Source organism: Numida meleagris, chromosome 5 (assembly GCF_002078875.1).
Source record: "Numida meleagris isolate 19003 breed g44 Domestic line chromosome 5, NumMel1.0, whole genome shotgun sequence".
NCBI classification, from domain to species: Eukaryota; Metazoa; Chordata; class Aves; order Galliformes; family Numididae; genus Numida; species Numida meleagris.
This window is the reverse complement of record NC_034413.1, coordinates 71,575,194-71,586,700: the sequence shown is the minus strand read 5'-3', so window position 1 is coordinate 71,586,700 and position 11,507 is coordinate 71,575,194. Positions and strand designations below refer to the sequence as shown.

At 50.2% G+C, this 11,507-nt stretch overlaps 1 protein-coding gene across 12 annotated transcripts in view; it reads right to left on the bottom strand.

Moving 5' to 3' along the window:
* Positions 24–11,507, bottom strand: part of LOC110399654 (rho GTPase-activating protein 32-like) — a 20,009-nt gene continuing 8,525 nt past the window's right edge. For 3 of the 12 annotated variants that reach the window (XM_021398702.1, XM_021398705.1, XM_021398708.1), the window contains 9 exons: positions 11,039–11,173; positions 9,971–10,456; positions 9,697–9,810; positions 8,446–8,590; positions 3,195–3,278; positions 2,252–2,323; positions 1,150–1,272; positions 471–548; positions 36–237 (listed from right to left, as the gene is read on the bottom strand). In XM_021398702.1, the coding sequence (XP_021254377.1) occupies positions 121–237; positions 471–548; positions 1,150–1,272; positions 2,252–2,323; positions 3,195–3,278; positions 8,446–8,590; positions 9,697–9,734 (657 nt within the window). In that variant the 5' untranslated portion in view covers positions 9,735–9,810; positions 9,971–10,456; positions 11,039–11,173 and the 3' untranslated portion in view covers positions 36–120. The other 9 variants (XM_021398707.1, XM_021398703.1, XM_021398709.1 and 6 more) reach the window with 9 other exon arrangements.

Below are 11,507 nucleotides of genomic sequence, written 5' to 3'. Positions count from 1 at the left end.
AACCAACTATCCGACTCAACGGGCCTGCATGGTCTCCATAAAGGATGATCAACACAGAGTACAACATGGGATGTAAAAAGGAGGTGTTAGACACGGAACGCACGCAAAAAAGGCTCCATGTTACTTCCCTGCACCATCTAATGGAACATACATACCTGGCTTTGGCACCAAATCAATGACGGACTGGGGAACTTTGTCCTTAATCGGTTCCACACACTCACTAGGGAAGAACCCAACCTGGAACAAGAACAACAAGAGAGGCAGAATATCGAAGACAGCATTTTCAATATCGGAGCTGTTGAACCAAAGACCACGGAACATTCTCCTCCAGAGCAAAAGGGAAAGTCCTCTGACACCCGCACACGGAAACTGTTTACGTCCACAAGCAACCCCGTGCAGGCAGAGCAGCTCCAAGCTGAGAGGCCTGACTTTACTCAAGGTGCGCTATCACGTCAGAAGCTTGTGCCTACCTGAAACCCATGCTTCCCTCTCCACCACCTGGTCACCTCCTTTGGTGGCATATCAATGACACACACGATGTCTCCCACCTGCAAGAGATTGCAACATCAAACCCAGCTTCAGCACAGCTGGGACAAAAGCACAGCTCAAATGACTGCCGCCTTCTGCTCTGCAAAAGAGCAAAAAACATCTGAGCAACTGCACCACGGCAGACGTTGCCCATTGTAAAATTGAACTTGGACGTAGAAGAGTCACTACAGTACACAACATACAGAATACAGCTCTTCCATACCAAATGGGTCTCAAAAGCAGCAGGCTCTCTGCCAAAGGGTATGGAAGAGTTGCAATTGAACCGCAGGCATAAGTGAGCAGGGCCAGTGTAAAACACTAGGAAATACCCCCACGCAGCTCAACTCATTTTTACTACAAGCCTTCTGTGTGTGCCCGTGGGTACTGACACACGTCTGCTTGTTTTCTTTCCCAGTAGAAACTTGGGAGCTCCCTTCAGCATTCACAAACTGACCAAGACACACTCTCCTGAATTTGAAAATGAACACAGGAGCGGTGCTGTGGGGCAACAGCCACAGGAAGGAAAATGGCCCTTAGTCAGCCACACAAAACAGCTTCTCTGAATCTGCACACGTTCTACTCTTCTGTACACGACAACAAGGAACGCGTTGAACTACTTACCTCAAAGGAGAGCTCATCCGGTGCCTGGGCAGTGTATCCCTTAATCACATGGGCGGCAGCAAGGGCTGGAATATTGATAGCTGACTCGTCATCGACCACCAGGGGCTTCCCCTTGTTAGCAGTCTGAAACAAAGAGCACAGGCCGTTGGGAGGAGCCGAGGACAAACGAGGAGGACCTCAGGGTGACGAGCATCTCTGCACAGAAAGCTGCAGGAAATGCACTCAGGCCGTATCACAGGCATTTCAAAATGAATTGCAACTCTAAGAACACTCGTTTCTCTGCCTGCTGTGCAGCAGCATCGCCAGGCAATGCAAAGACGCATCTCCCTCTACCCACACTAATCAGCAATGGCACTGACGCAGACAGCTGCCCTTGCCCCTTTAGCCCCGTTCCTTCCGGCACTCTTTCTCCAAGAAGGTCGGTTGTTTAAGATGGCAGAAGACCATTAAGAGGGAAACCAAAGCCACAGCTGCAATTCACAAGATGCAAACATCTGGTGCCACTGCAAGCACAAAGCAAGCTCTCTCCAGCAGTTCAACCAGCACCGATGGCAAACAGGAGCACACTATATTTACTGTTTCTGCAGTTATTTCAGGGGACAAAAAAAGAAGAGGGCAAACACCACAACCGAGACGGCTCCAGCAGTTTGAACAACTTGCCACACTTGCACTAGTGCCTTGCCAAAAAGGAGCGCAAGAGTCCGCTCCCTTCCTCTAACCTATCCCTTGGAGGTCTCAGCCACAGACTGGGCACAGCAGCTGGTCCACAGACCCAATCCTCGGTTCGCTACAAGTGCCACCTTCCTCTCCTTGCTGAAGATGACAATGACACGCCCTTGGGTGACAATATCCTGGCAGGAGGGGAAAAATGCTTCTGTGTGTTTATAACGCCGGATCTGGTTGATCTGATTCTGTCTGTACTATTCTTTCACGGCCAGCTAGATGCCCGTAGCAAGGAAATAAAGCTTGTGAGGCAGCTTCTCAGTGACACCGCTACATCTGGAAGGATTCTCTCTCTCTTGACAAGCAGGAGAGCAGATCTGCGGCTCACTCTGCTGCCTCAACTCAGGGAACAAAGGACAAGCAGAGCTTCATACTGTACCTCCGCCCATGCCAGCTCAGGCCCACAGCTGATCTCCTTGCATGCCATGGCCATCAGCCTAAGCGTGACAAGCTGGAACACAAAAGAAACACTCCACAGTTATTAACAGTTAACACACCACTGTATTGGTTGAGAGACTCCTTCAGAACCACCACAACTTATCCACTGGCATAGGCAGGTGTTCAAGAAACCAATTCACTTTTGCAGCAAAATCTGTCATTTGGAGGAGAACACGCTCCAGTTAGCATTGCAGTGACTACACACAAAAACCGCCCAAAGAAGCAGCTCCCTCTGAACGTCTCAATGTTATTTGCTACCACATATTCTCTGAGGCTGCTAAGGGCTCCGGCAAGCACTCTCTACTCCACACAGTTCAGCGCGGGCTGCAGCGCATGCCTAGCCGGAACACTTTCTTTCAGTATGCCAGAAACCTCAGCAGAACCATGAAAAAGACCAGGAAAGACAGGGAGACTCCGCTGTGATTCCCAGGAACGTTCAGCATGAACTGCCAGGCTGGATGCTCAGGAAGTGCTGAGAAGAGTCATGACAACAACTGCTCCGCTGAGACCAGGACAATGCCAAACACGGGCATTCATTCTCTCTGGAATTTGCCAGTGCAACCGGTCTCCCACAAACAACCACTGCGTCCGGTCTATTCAAACACGATAGCCTGTTACGCAGCGTTTCACCGAGTCCCTAGCCCTGTACCACCAGATGGGCACTCTGGCACAAAGCAGCAGATTCACTGGCCCACAGCACAACGATCCTGCAGCAGCAGGGCACTGACAGGTGTCAGCAGGGCACTGAGAGGTGAGAGCTGCACGCGAAGTGGAAAAAAAACACACGTGACAAGTGTCACAGCAAAGCTTGATGAGGCTGCATTACTAAAAACTGCGCAACACAGGCTGCAAAACAATGCGGGGGGACAAAACACGGCATTTACCTGGCAAGAGATCAGAAGAAGGCAGACAAGTTCCTTGAAGGCAGCCGTTCCTTGACACTTCGCTCTGTTCTTCCAGAGCAAAAGCTGCACCAAGGGAGCGGGCACAGGGTGGGGAGACGAGAGAGAAAGAGCAGGTCAGGGAGCAGGGCTAAGCCAGCCATGCAAGAACGCACACAGCACAACACTCCCATCCACTCGCTCCAAGACATGCTGTCAGAAATACAATACTAATTTTCCTGTGAAAATATTCCCCTCTCCTATCCCAAACAAACAAACAAACAAAACCAACATAAACCTCCGGGGCCCAGCCATCCTTGGCACAAACCCTGAGGAAGTTAAATGCCTTCACACTTATCCAACACACAGATGCACACTCATCCAAAGAAAAACCTTTCACTGTATCACCTGCCTGCCTCAGCTCCACGCTCCTGACAGACAATGCTTGCACTACCTTCACAGCACCCCGCTGATTCAAACACCGCTTCATCTCCTTTCAGCTGAACCCAGCAGTGGCTGAGGCCGCACTCTATCCCTTCCTCCAGGCCATCGATGAAGATGGCCAACAAGGCCGCAGCCAGCACCCACCCCAGGGGAACAGCGCTGCTTACAGCCTCCCACCACACTGCGCCGCTCAGCACAACCCTCTCAGCTCCGCCACTCACCACTTCTCACCACCTCACTGCCCACCCGCCTATCCCACGTTGCCTAAGCTTACCTACAAGACGCTGCGCAAGGCGCTGCTGTCAACACTAAGCTACTCAGGCGCTGCACAGGTGCACAAAGCAACCTACACAGCCAGAGCTCAAGCGCTCCAATGAAGCTACACAGCACGCACTGCTCCTCCCCTCACTCTAGCCGCTTGTGACATCACTAAGGGCCACCAGCCTGCTCCACCATGTTGGACAAGGTGGGGAGACAACACCACTTCACAAAGACCACACTCTTCCAAAACGCCACCCCAGCACTCTACAATCACTGCATGCTTGGAATTCTCTCAACCAAAGCCTGGAGAAGCCGCTGGGAGCTTGTTGTGGACAAAGGACCCGGCACTTGCTGCCCTCGGTCCATCCATCCAGCCTGCCCAGACCCCTCTGCAGGGCCTTCCTACCCTCACGCAGATGGACACTTCCTCCCAACAGCGTCCCTTGCCGTGCAGGGCCTACCTAAAATCCACACGATAGTCCTTTTTTTCATTCAAGGGCATGGTATGGCAGCCATCTAGTTCACCTGCAAGGAAATCACCAAAGACATGGCAGAAATACACAACTACTACCAGACTGCTTTACAAATTTCTTTCCCGAGTGGATTTTTGCCTTTGTGCTTCCATGATGACCTCATTTCTTCCTCCTTTTAACAGAATCACAGAATCACAGAATCACAGAATCGCCTGGGTTGAAAAGGACCTCAAAGATCATCCATTTTCAACCCTCCTGCTGAGCGCAGGGTCGCCAACCACTAGACCAGGCTGCCCAGAGCCACCTCCAGCCTTACCTTCAATACCTCCAGGGACGGGGCAATCATAACCTCCTTGGGCAACCTGCTCCAGCGCGTCACCACCCTCTCAGTGAAAACCTTCCTCCTAATAGCCAACCTAAATCTCCCCTGACTCAGTTTAAAACCATTCCCTTTAGTCCTGTTGCTATCCACCCTCGGGAACAATTGTTCCCCCTCCTGTTTATATGCTCCCTTCAAGTCTTGCAAGGCCACAATGAGGTCTCCCCGGAGCCTTCTCTTCTCCAAGCTAAACAAGCCCACTTCCCTCAACCTTTCTTCACAGGAGAGATGCTCCAGCCCTCTGATCATCTTGCTGGCCTCCTCTAAACTCCTTCCAAGAGCTCTGCATCCTTCTTGTGCTGGGACCCCAACCCTAGGCGCACTACTCCAGATGGGGCCTCACAAGAGCCCAGTAGCGGGGGACAATCGCATCCCTCTCCCTGATGGCCACTCCTCTTTCAACGCAGCCCAGAACACAGTTGGCCTTCTGGGCTGCCAGCGCACACTGCTGGCTCACATCCTGCTTCTCGTCCACCACAACCCCCAAGTCCTTCTCTGCAGGGCTGCTCTCAAGTCTTTTCTGGTGGGGAAGCTACCTCCAGTGCCTGACGCTTCAGAAGACACCACAAAACATGACACTCAGACAAACGCTTGCCATGGCTGCGTGGCGGTCATGCTTTGCCAGGCATACAGCAGGGCCGTAACTCCCACATGGCAGCCCCAAGCCAAGTCCTGCATTCCCTTGCCGTGGCCACAGCTGGTGCATCACTGCCAGGAACTGTCAGAGAATATGGATGGATGCAGGCACTCCTGCTCCTTCTGCAAAGCCTTCCTCTGGACAGCCCAGTAGGTGCTGCTCAGTGCTATGCCAACCAGGCTCCCGCTCACAGCAGCCCTGGCATAAACACGCGTGTACTCTACTGCGCAGCACTGAGCTTCAGGGATTAAGCACCAGAGCCTAAACAAACGCAATCTACTGCTGACTCCCTCAGCTCCTTCTGCCCACCAAGAGAAATACCGTGGGACAGAACACAAGGGGAAAAGCCCTTCTGACTGCACACCTACAAGGCAAATCAAAACAGCTACTGCAAGAAGAGCTCGTAGGGTAAGCCCAGCCTCACAGACACAAACGCATCTGGTTCCAGTCAATATTATGGCATGCTGTGCATGAAACGCTGCTTTGTGGCTCGCAGAGCACGGAGCGTGCCGCTTGGACAGGCACAGCAGCGCCATGTCCCAGCCAAGCACTGACACCTGCCCAAGCACCCCTGGCCAATGTTGCCAGGGAAATGCATGACCTGCAGCCCCATGTGGCTCACTGCACGGACGCTGCAGGCTGGCTTCATGTCAGGTGGGGTGGATTTTTCTTCAGAGTGGCCGGTATGAGGCTGTACCTTTTGGTTCTAGGAGAAAAACAACGTTGATAGCACTCCAACGTTTCTCATTTATGAGCAGCAGTGTTGGGCAGAGCCAAGGCCATTCTCAACAAAGGGCACAAGGAGCTGGGAGGGAACAGAATTAGGACAGCTGACATACACTGGCCAAAGGGATATTCCATACCAGATCACATCAAGCGGAAGGAGTTTTGAAGGGGGTGGGACTTCATCTCGCGCTCTTCTACTGCCTGGGGGCTAGCTGGGTATTGGTTGGGGGGTGGGGAGCCATTGCTTCTACATCACTCGTTGTTACATACAGTCATATATATATATATATATTCCTAACTATTATCCTTTTCTCTACCTTAGTAAACTGTTTTATCTCAACACATGAGTTCTCAGTTTTTTTTCCCCCAATTCTCTTCCCCACCCCACTGGGAAGGGGGGAGTGAGCGAAGGACTGTGTGGTGCTGAGCCACCCACTGCCTTAAACCTCAACAGGGGCATGGGGCAAGGGGAGCAAACATGAAGCACGCTGTGGTCAGGAGGAAATGAAAATGCAATTGACGTACACAAGTCAACTGTTTCATTCTCCAGAAAACAACGTATTACCTCAAGGAAACATTTCCCTCCATTAATTTACACCTCACAGTTGCAGAATTTTGCACGCAAGAAGCACTGCCACGCAAACAGCACAGTATCTTGAAAGCAGCACGTCCAAATCAGCCTCCTTGCCCTGCTCTCACCGCTCAGCCAAACACAGCAATCAAACACAGAAACTCTCTGCTTCTCTGCCTTGTGGCAGGAAGAAGCGGGAGAGCTCTCGTGGCACAAAGCTCAGGGCTGTAGGAATCAAGGTTGCCTCTAAGATGGTGCTTTAAAACAACATGAGAGACAAGGTCAAATGCAAAATGTCAGCACTTCCCGTAGAGCACATCGCACAGCCGTAGGCACACTGGGGAAGACTGACACACCACCTGAGAGGGAACAGGTCAGGAAGGAAAACCTTACCGCGTCAACACAGGGACAAGTTACTCTCTTCTTCTGGGCCTCTGTTCACAGGGAGGATTCCCCTCAAGAGGGCTGCTCAAGGTGCTCTTGTCTCCAGCTCTTGGTCACCTTGGGCATTTCCTGTCAAAGTTAGCATCTAGCTAAACCACCACTACTGTGTTAGTACTTGGATCCCCACTTATGGCTGGAGCTCAGGAGGTCAACGCCACAGAAATAATACAACCTGCAACTGGAAAACATCTCTCCAAGCCCAGAAGAGTCAACTCCCTGACCTTGGGCACAACTCACCAACCAAGAGCCAGGCCTTGCAAACTTTGCTCGTCTGAGCACGTGGGAGCGGGCTGGACATCAGACCACAAGTGTCCATTTCAACTGCAACTCCATGGAGAGAAGGATATCAAACACTAACAGGTGCCAATGAATTCATTCACAGGCTGCACTATGAGTTTGTTCGGTATAAAAAAAACACCTAATTCCTAATCAAAAAAATAACAGCAGGAGTTAATATCAGTGGAAGAGGTTCCTGTTCCTACACCTCATCATCTTACCCCAGCTTTCCTTGCCTCAGCCCTTACCCTAACTCCTGCATGGATTTTTCTCCCCTGCACTACCATATTCTCCTGAGCACACAAGTCTTCTCTTGCTCCTACTAAACAACGGCCAGCAGCACAAAACAAACAGCCGCTGAGGACTCTCAAAACAGAACCTGATCCACAAAGCACTTCTCAACTTCACAAGCATGCCTCAGCTTCCTTCTGGGATGAGGATAATTTTCAGGTATTTTATGAGATAGCTGAGACAAAAAGGAAATGTCTTGTTGCGTTCATTTGATTCTAGGCATGGGACTGCTCAAAAGCTTTCCCTGCTGGCCTCGCTCTGCTCCCACCTGAGCACACGGAGCCTTACCATCCACTTTCACCGTCAAAGATTACAGGCCAGTCTCCAATGCTGCTAACAACTCCTGCCCCAAGGCCAGCATCTCTGCAGCCATCCTTTTCATCCGAGTCCAGGAAACACATTGACACCACACTTTTTCTGAACTACTCCATTATCAGCAGTGTTTTGGGTGGTAGAATGACACCGCAAATCATTCATCAGATACATTCTGGCACATCTCCCGTGAAAAATGCAATTAGTCAAACAGCTGTGTTTCTCAAGCACATCTAGAGATGACAAACATACAACAAGTCGCAAGGAGAGGCTCGTGTTTGAAACCCTTCCATAGAGAAAAGTGTTTCTATCCACTTTTCCTGACAACAGAAACATGGTAGCAGCTTTCAAAGCCCATTCGCCAGAGAGGAGGCAGACAATGTATACAGAAAGGAGCGAGCACATCCCCCCCCCCAGCACTACTGGAGCCCACTGCTCACCTGCAGATCTCTGTGCATTTCTCGTGTTTTACACTGAGGCAACCTTGCTACAGCTTCATGGGTGTCACAGAAGACCTGCAGGACCTCTTGCTCTGCAAACCTCATCTGCAGCCATTCGTTCACAAGGTTCACCACCTTGCCCCTCCTGAGCAAAAACAAGCACTAAGAACGAGAGCAAAGCCCATTGTATTCCACCTGGCCTGGTCCAAGCCCTAGTCCTACCCGACATACCCTGCTATGTAGTCTGCTCCCCAAAGCCTGCCTGGACATCAGCACACAAGCAGTTCCTCAGATCAAATTCAAAGGTGGCACCAAGCCTCCCCCAGAAGCTCTTTGCAGTCAGCTCAGTCATCGTGTTTCACCTTCTCCTCACCTAAAGCCAACAGTATTGTCCCCATCTGCCAGCAGGTGTTACCTCCGACCTTGTCATTGGACAATGCTCCCACAGCAACAAGTTGCCTTCGGGGGCCCTCACTCACCACCCTGTGTTAGCACTCAAATGTCATTCTAATTCAACCACATTCTTTCCTTCCTCCTCAAAATAAAATGTTGGTCAGGCTAGAGGAATAGAAGGCTGCATTTGGGACACATATTAGGTCTGCCTAATGGTCTGCCACATGGAAACAATGCTGAAGACTGAGAGCTCTGTGCCAAGGAGCACAGCTGCAAGCCACAAGAGAAATACCACCTTGCAGCCCTTCTCCTTTCAAGCAGAAGGGAACACCTTAGGCAGACGGAGCACAGTTCAGAAGCTCAAAACCCAGCATGTGAAGCTGGCAAGAGAGGATTCTGAGCTGCCCTTATTTACACTTAGAATCATAGAATCAGCTAGGTTGGAAAAGACCTACAAGATCATCCAGTCCAACCATCCACCTACCACCAGTAACCCCACTAAACCATGTCTCTCAACACTGTATCTAAGCCTAAATGTTTCTTGAACACTTCCCTCCACAGCGGGGTCCCTCATGCAGAGCTGAGTAGAAACTTACCGGCATTGACAGGGCCCTTTCTTGCAACATTCCTTCTGATATTTTGGATTAAAATCATCAAGAAATCATAAAAGAAGTTCTCTGTGAAAACTACACCTAACAGTCTTCCTTCTACAAGCAAACAAGCCCAACACACACACAGTAGTAAAAACAACTGCAGCAAAAAGAAGCAACAATGGCATAGCAGGACAGAGATACCTAGTGCGCGTGTTTAAAGGCATTTCACAACCTAATGGTACTTGCTACAGTACACCTGACTTACGTCAAAAGCTCAGCAGTCCCAAGAACACCTGCTTCCATCTGCTGCCACCATCCAAAACAGCCAGACTTCTGCGGTCACCTGGCCCAAACATTCTTTTTGCTCAACGCTTGATTCCTGCAAGAGACATCTGAGCTCAGCACACGCATCATTTTTCAAATACCCCATCCCAGCAGCAAGGGATCACAGCGTTGGGACAGCTGAAACAGAAATGATGCACGAGTTTCCTGTTAGCACTGAACGTGAACAAGGAGCAACACGTTGAGCCCCCACTCACCTCAGCAGAGGTCCATGCCGAGCAGCGCTTTGCACAGGTCGCCGCTGCTTACAGAGTTTCTGCTGGAATCAATGTCTCCAACCACGGTCCTGCAGCCAGACAGATCCTGCTGCAAGATCAATACCTGCAAAGTGCTGAACAGCCACATAGAATGAGCTCTATTCTCAACCCACCTCACCATCCACTCATCCATCCCACACTTTCTCAGCTTCGTTATCAGGATGTTGTGGGAGACAGCATCAAAAGCCTTGCTGAAATCAAGGTAGACAACTTCCGCTGTTCATCACCAACTATCCAGCTGGTGATGCCATCACAGAGGGCTACGAGCTTGGTCGAGCACGACTTTCCCTTGGTGAATCCATACTCACTATTTCTGATGACCTTCTTCTCTTCCAATTGCATGGAGATGGCATCTAGAACAAGCTGTTCCATCACCTTTCCACAAGGTGTTCCATCCCCTTTCCACACTTCTTTATACCACAACAGCTAGGAAATAAGAAAAGATCTCCAGAACAGGCATACATTTCAAGGAGGTTCCAGATAAGTGGAGACAACAGAAAGCACTGGCAAGTCAAAGCATGTCAAAATTGCCCACGCAGTGTTAGCTATGGTGATGATAAATCACGTCTCCAAAATTTCCTGCACAAGAACACAAAATCCAGACCCCTGTGATCACCTAGTTCCAAACCCTGCTATAGGCAGGGACACCTCCCTGTAGACCAGGCTGCTCAAAGCCCCATCCAGCCTGGTCTTGAGTGCTTCCAGGGAGGGGCCAATCACAACCTCACCGGGCAACTTGTTCCAGTGTCTCACCACCCTCACAGTACAGAATTTCTTCCTAATACCTGGTCTAATTCTACCCTCTTCCAGTTTAAAGCCATTTCCTCTTGTCGTGTCGCTACCTGCCCTTATCAAAAGTCCCTCCCCAGTTTTCCTGCAGGCCTCCTTCAGGTACTGGCAGGCTGCTATCAGGTCCCCCCCAGAGCCTTCTCTTCTCCAAGCTGAAGAGTCCCAGCTCTCTCAGCCTGTCCCCATCATCATTAATGATCAGATGCACAATGTTCTCACATGCTTTCTTTTTGGAAGTGGAGATTTAGTGGCAGCTTGACTCATGATTAAGTCCTCCAGAAACCTTCTTTCTTCCTTATGAGGAGACTGGATACTGAAAACTTCCCCAAAGTCGCTATTAAACAATTGCTGTACCTAAAGCCCAAGGAGAAAACACGTTTCAGATTTAAGACCACAAAACAATCATATTCTATTCCAATACAATTTCTATTCTAATTTAAATTTCCATGACTAGCATTTCACCCACCCTGCTATGAAATGACACACTGTAGGAAGAAATGTTCTCAGTAAAGCACACCAACGCTTAAAGTATTCCTAAAACAACAAGATACAAAAGGGAATGGAAGGAAAGGGAAATGTGGGGTGTAGTGGGAAGAGAAGGAAAGGGGAGGGGAAGAAAATGTGGGGAGAAGTTGGAAGGGAAATAACAGGAGGGAAAGGGAAAGGAAGGAAAAGCCTTCTAGCCCCA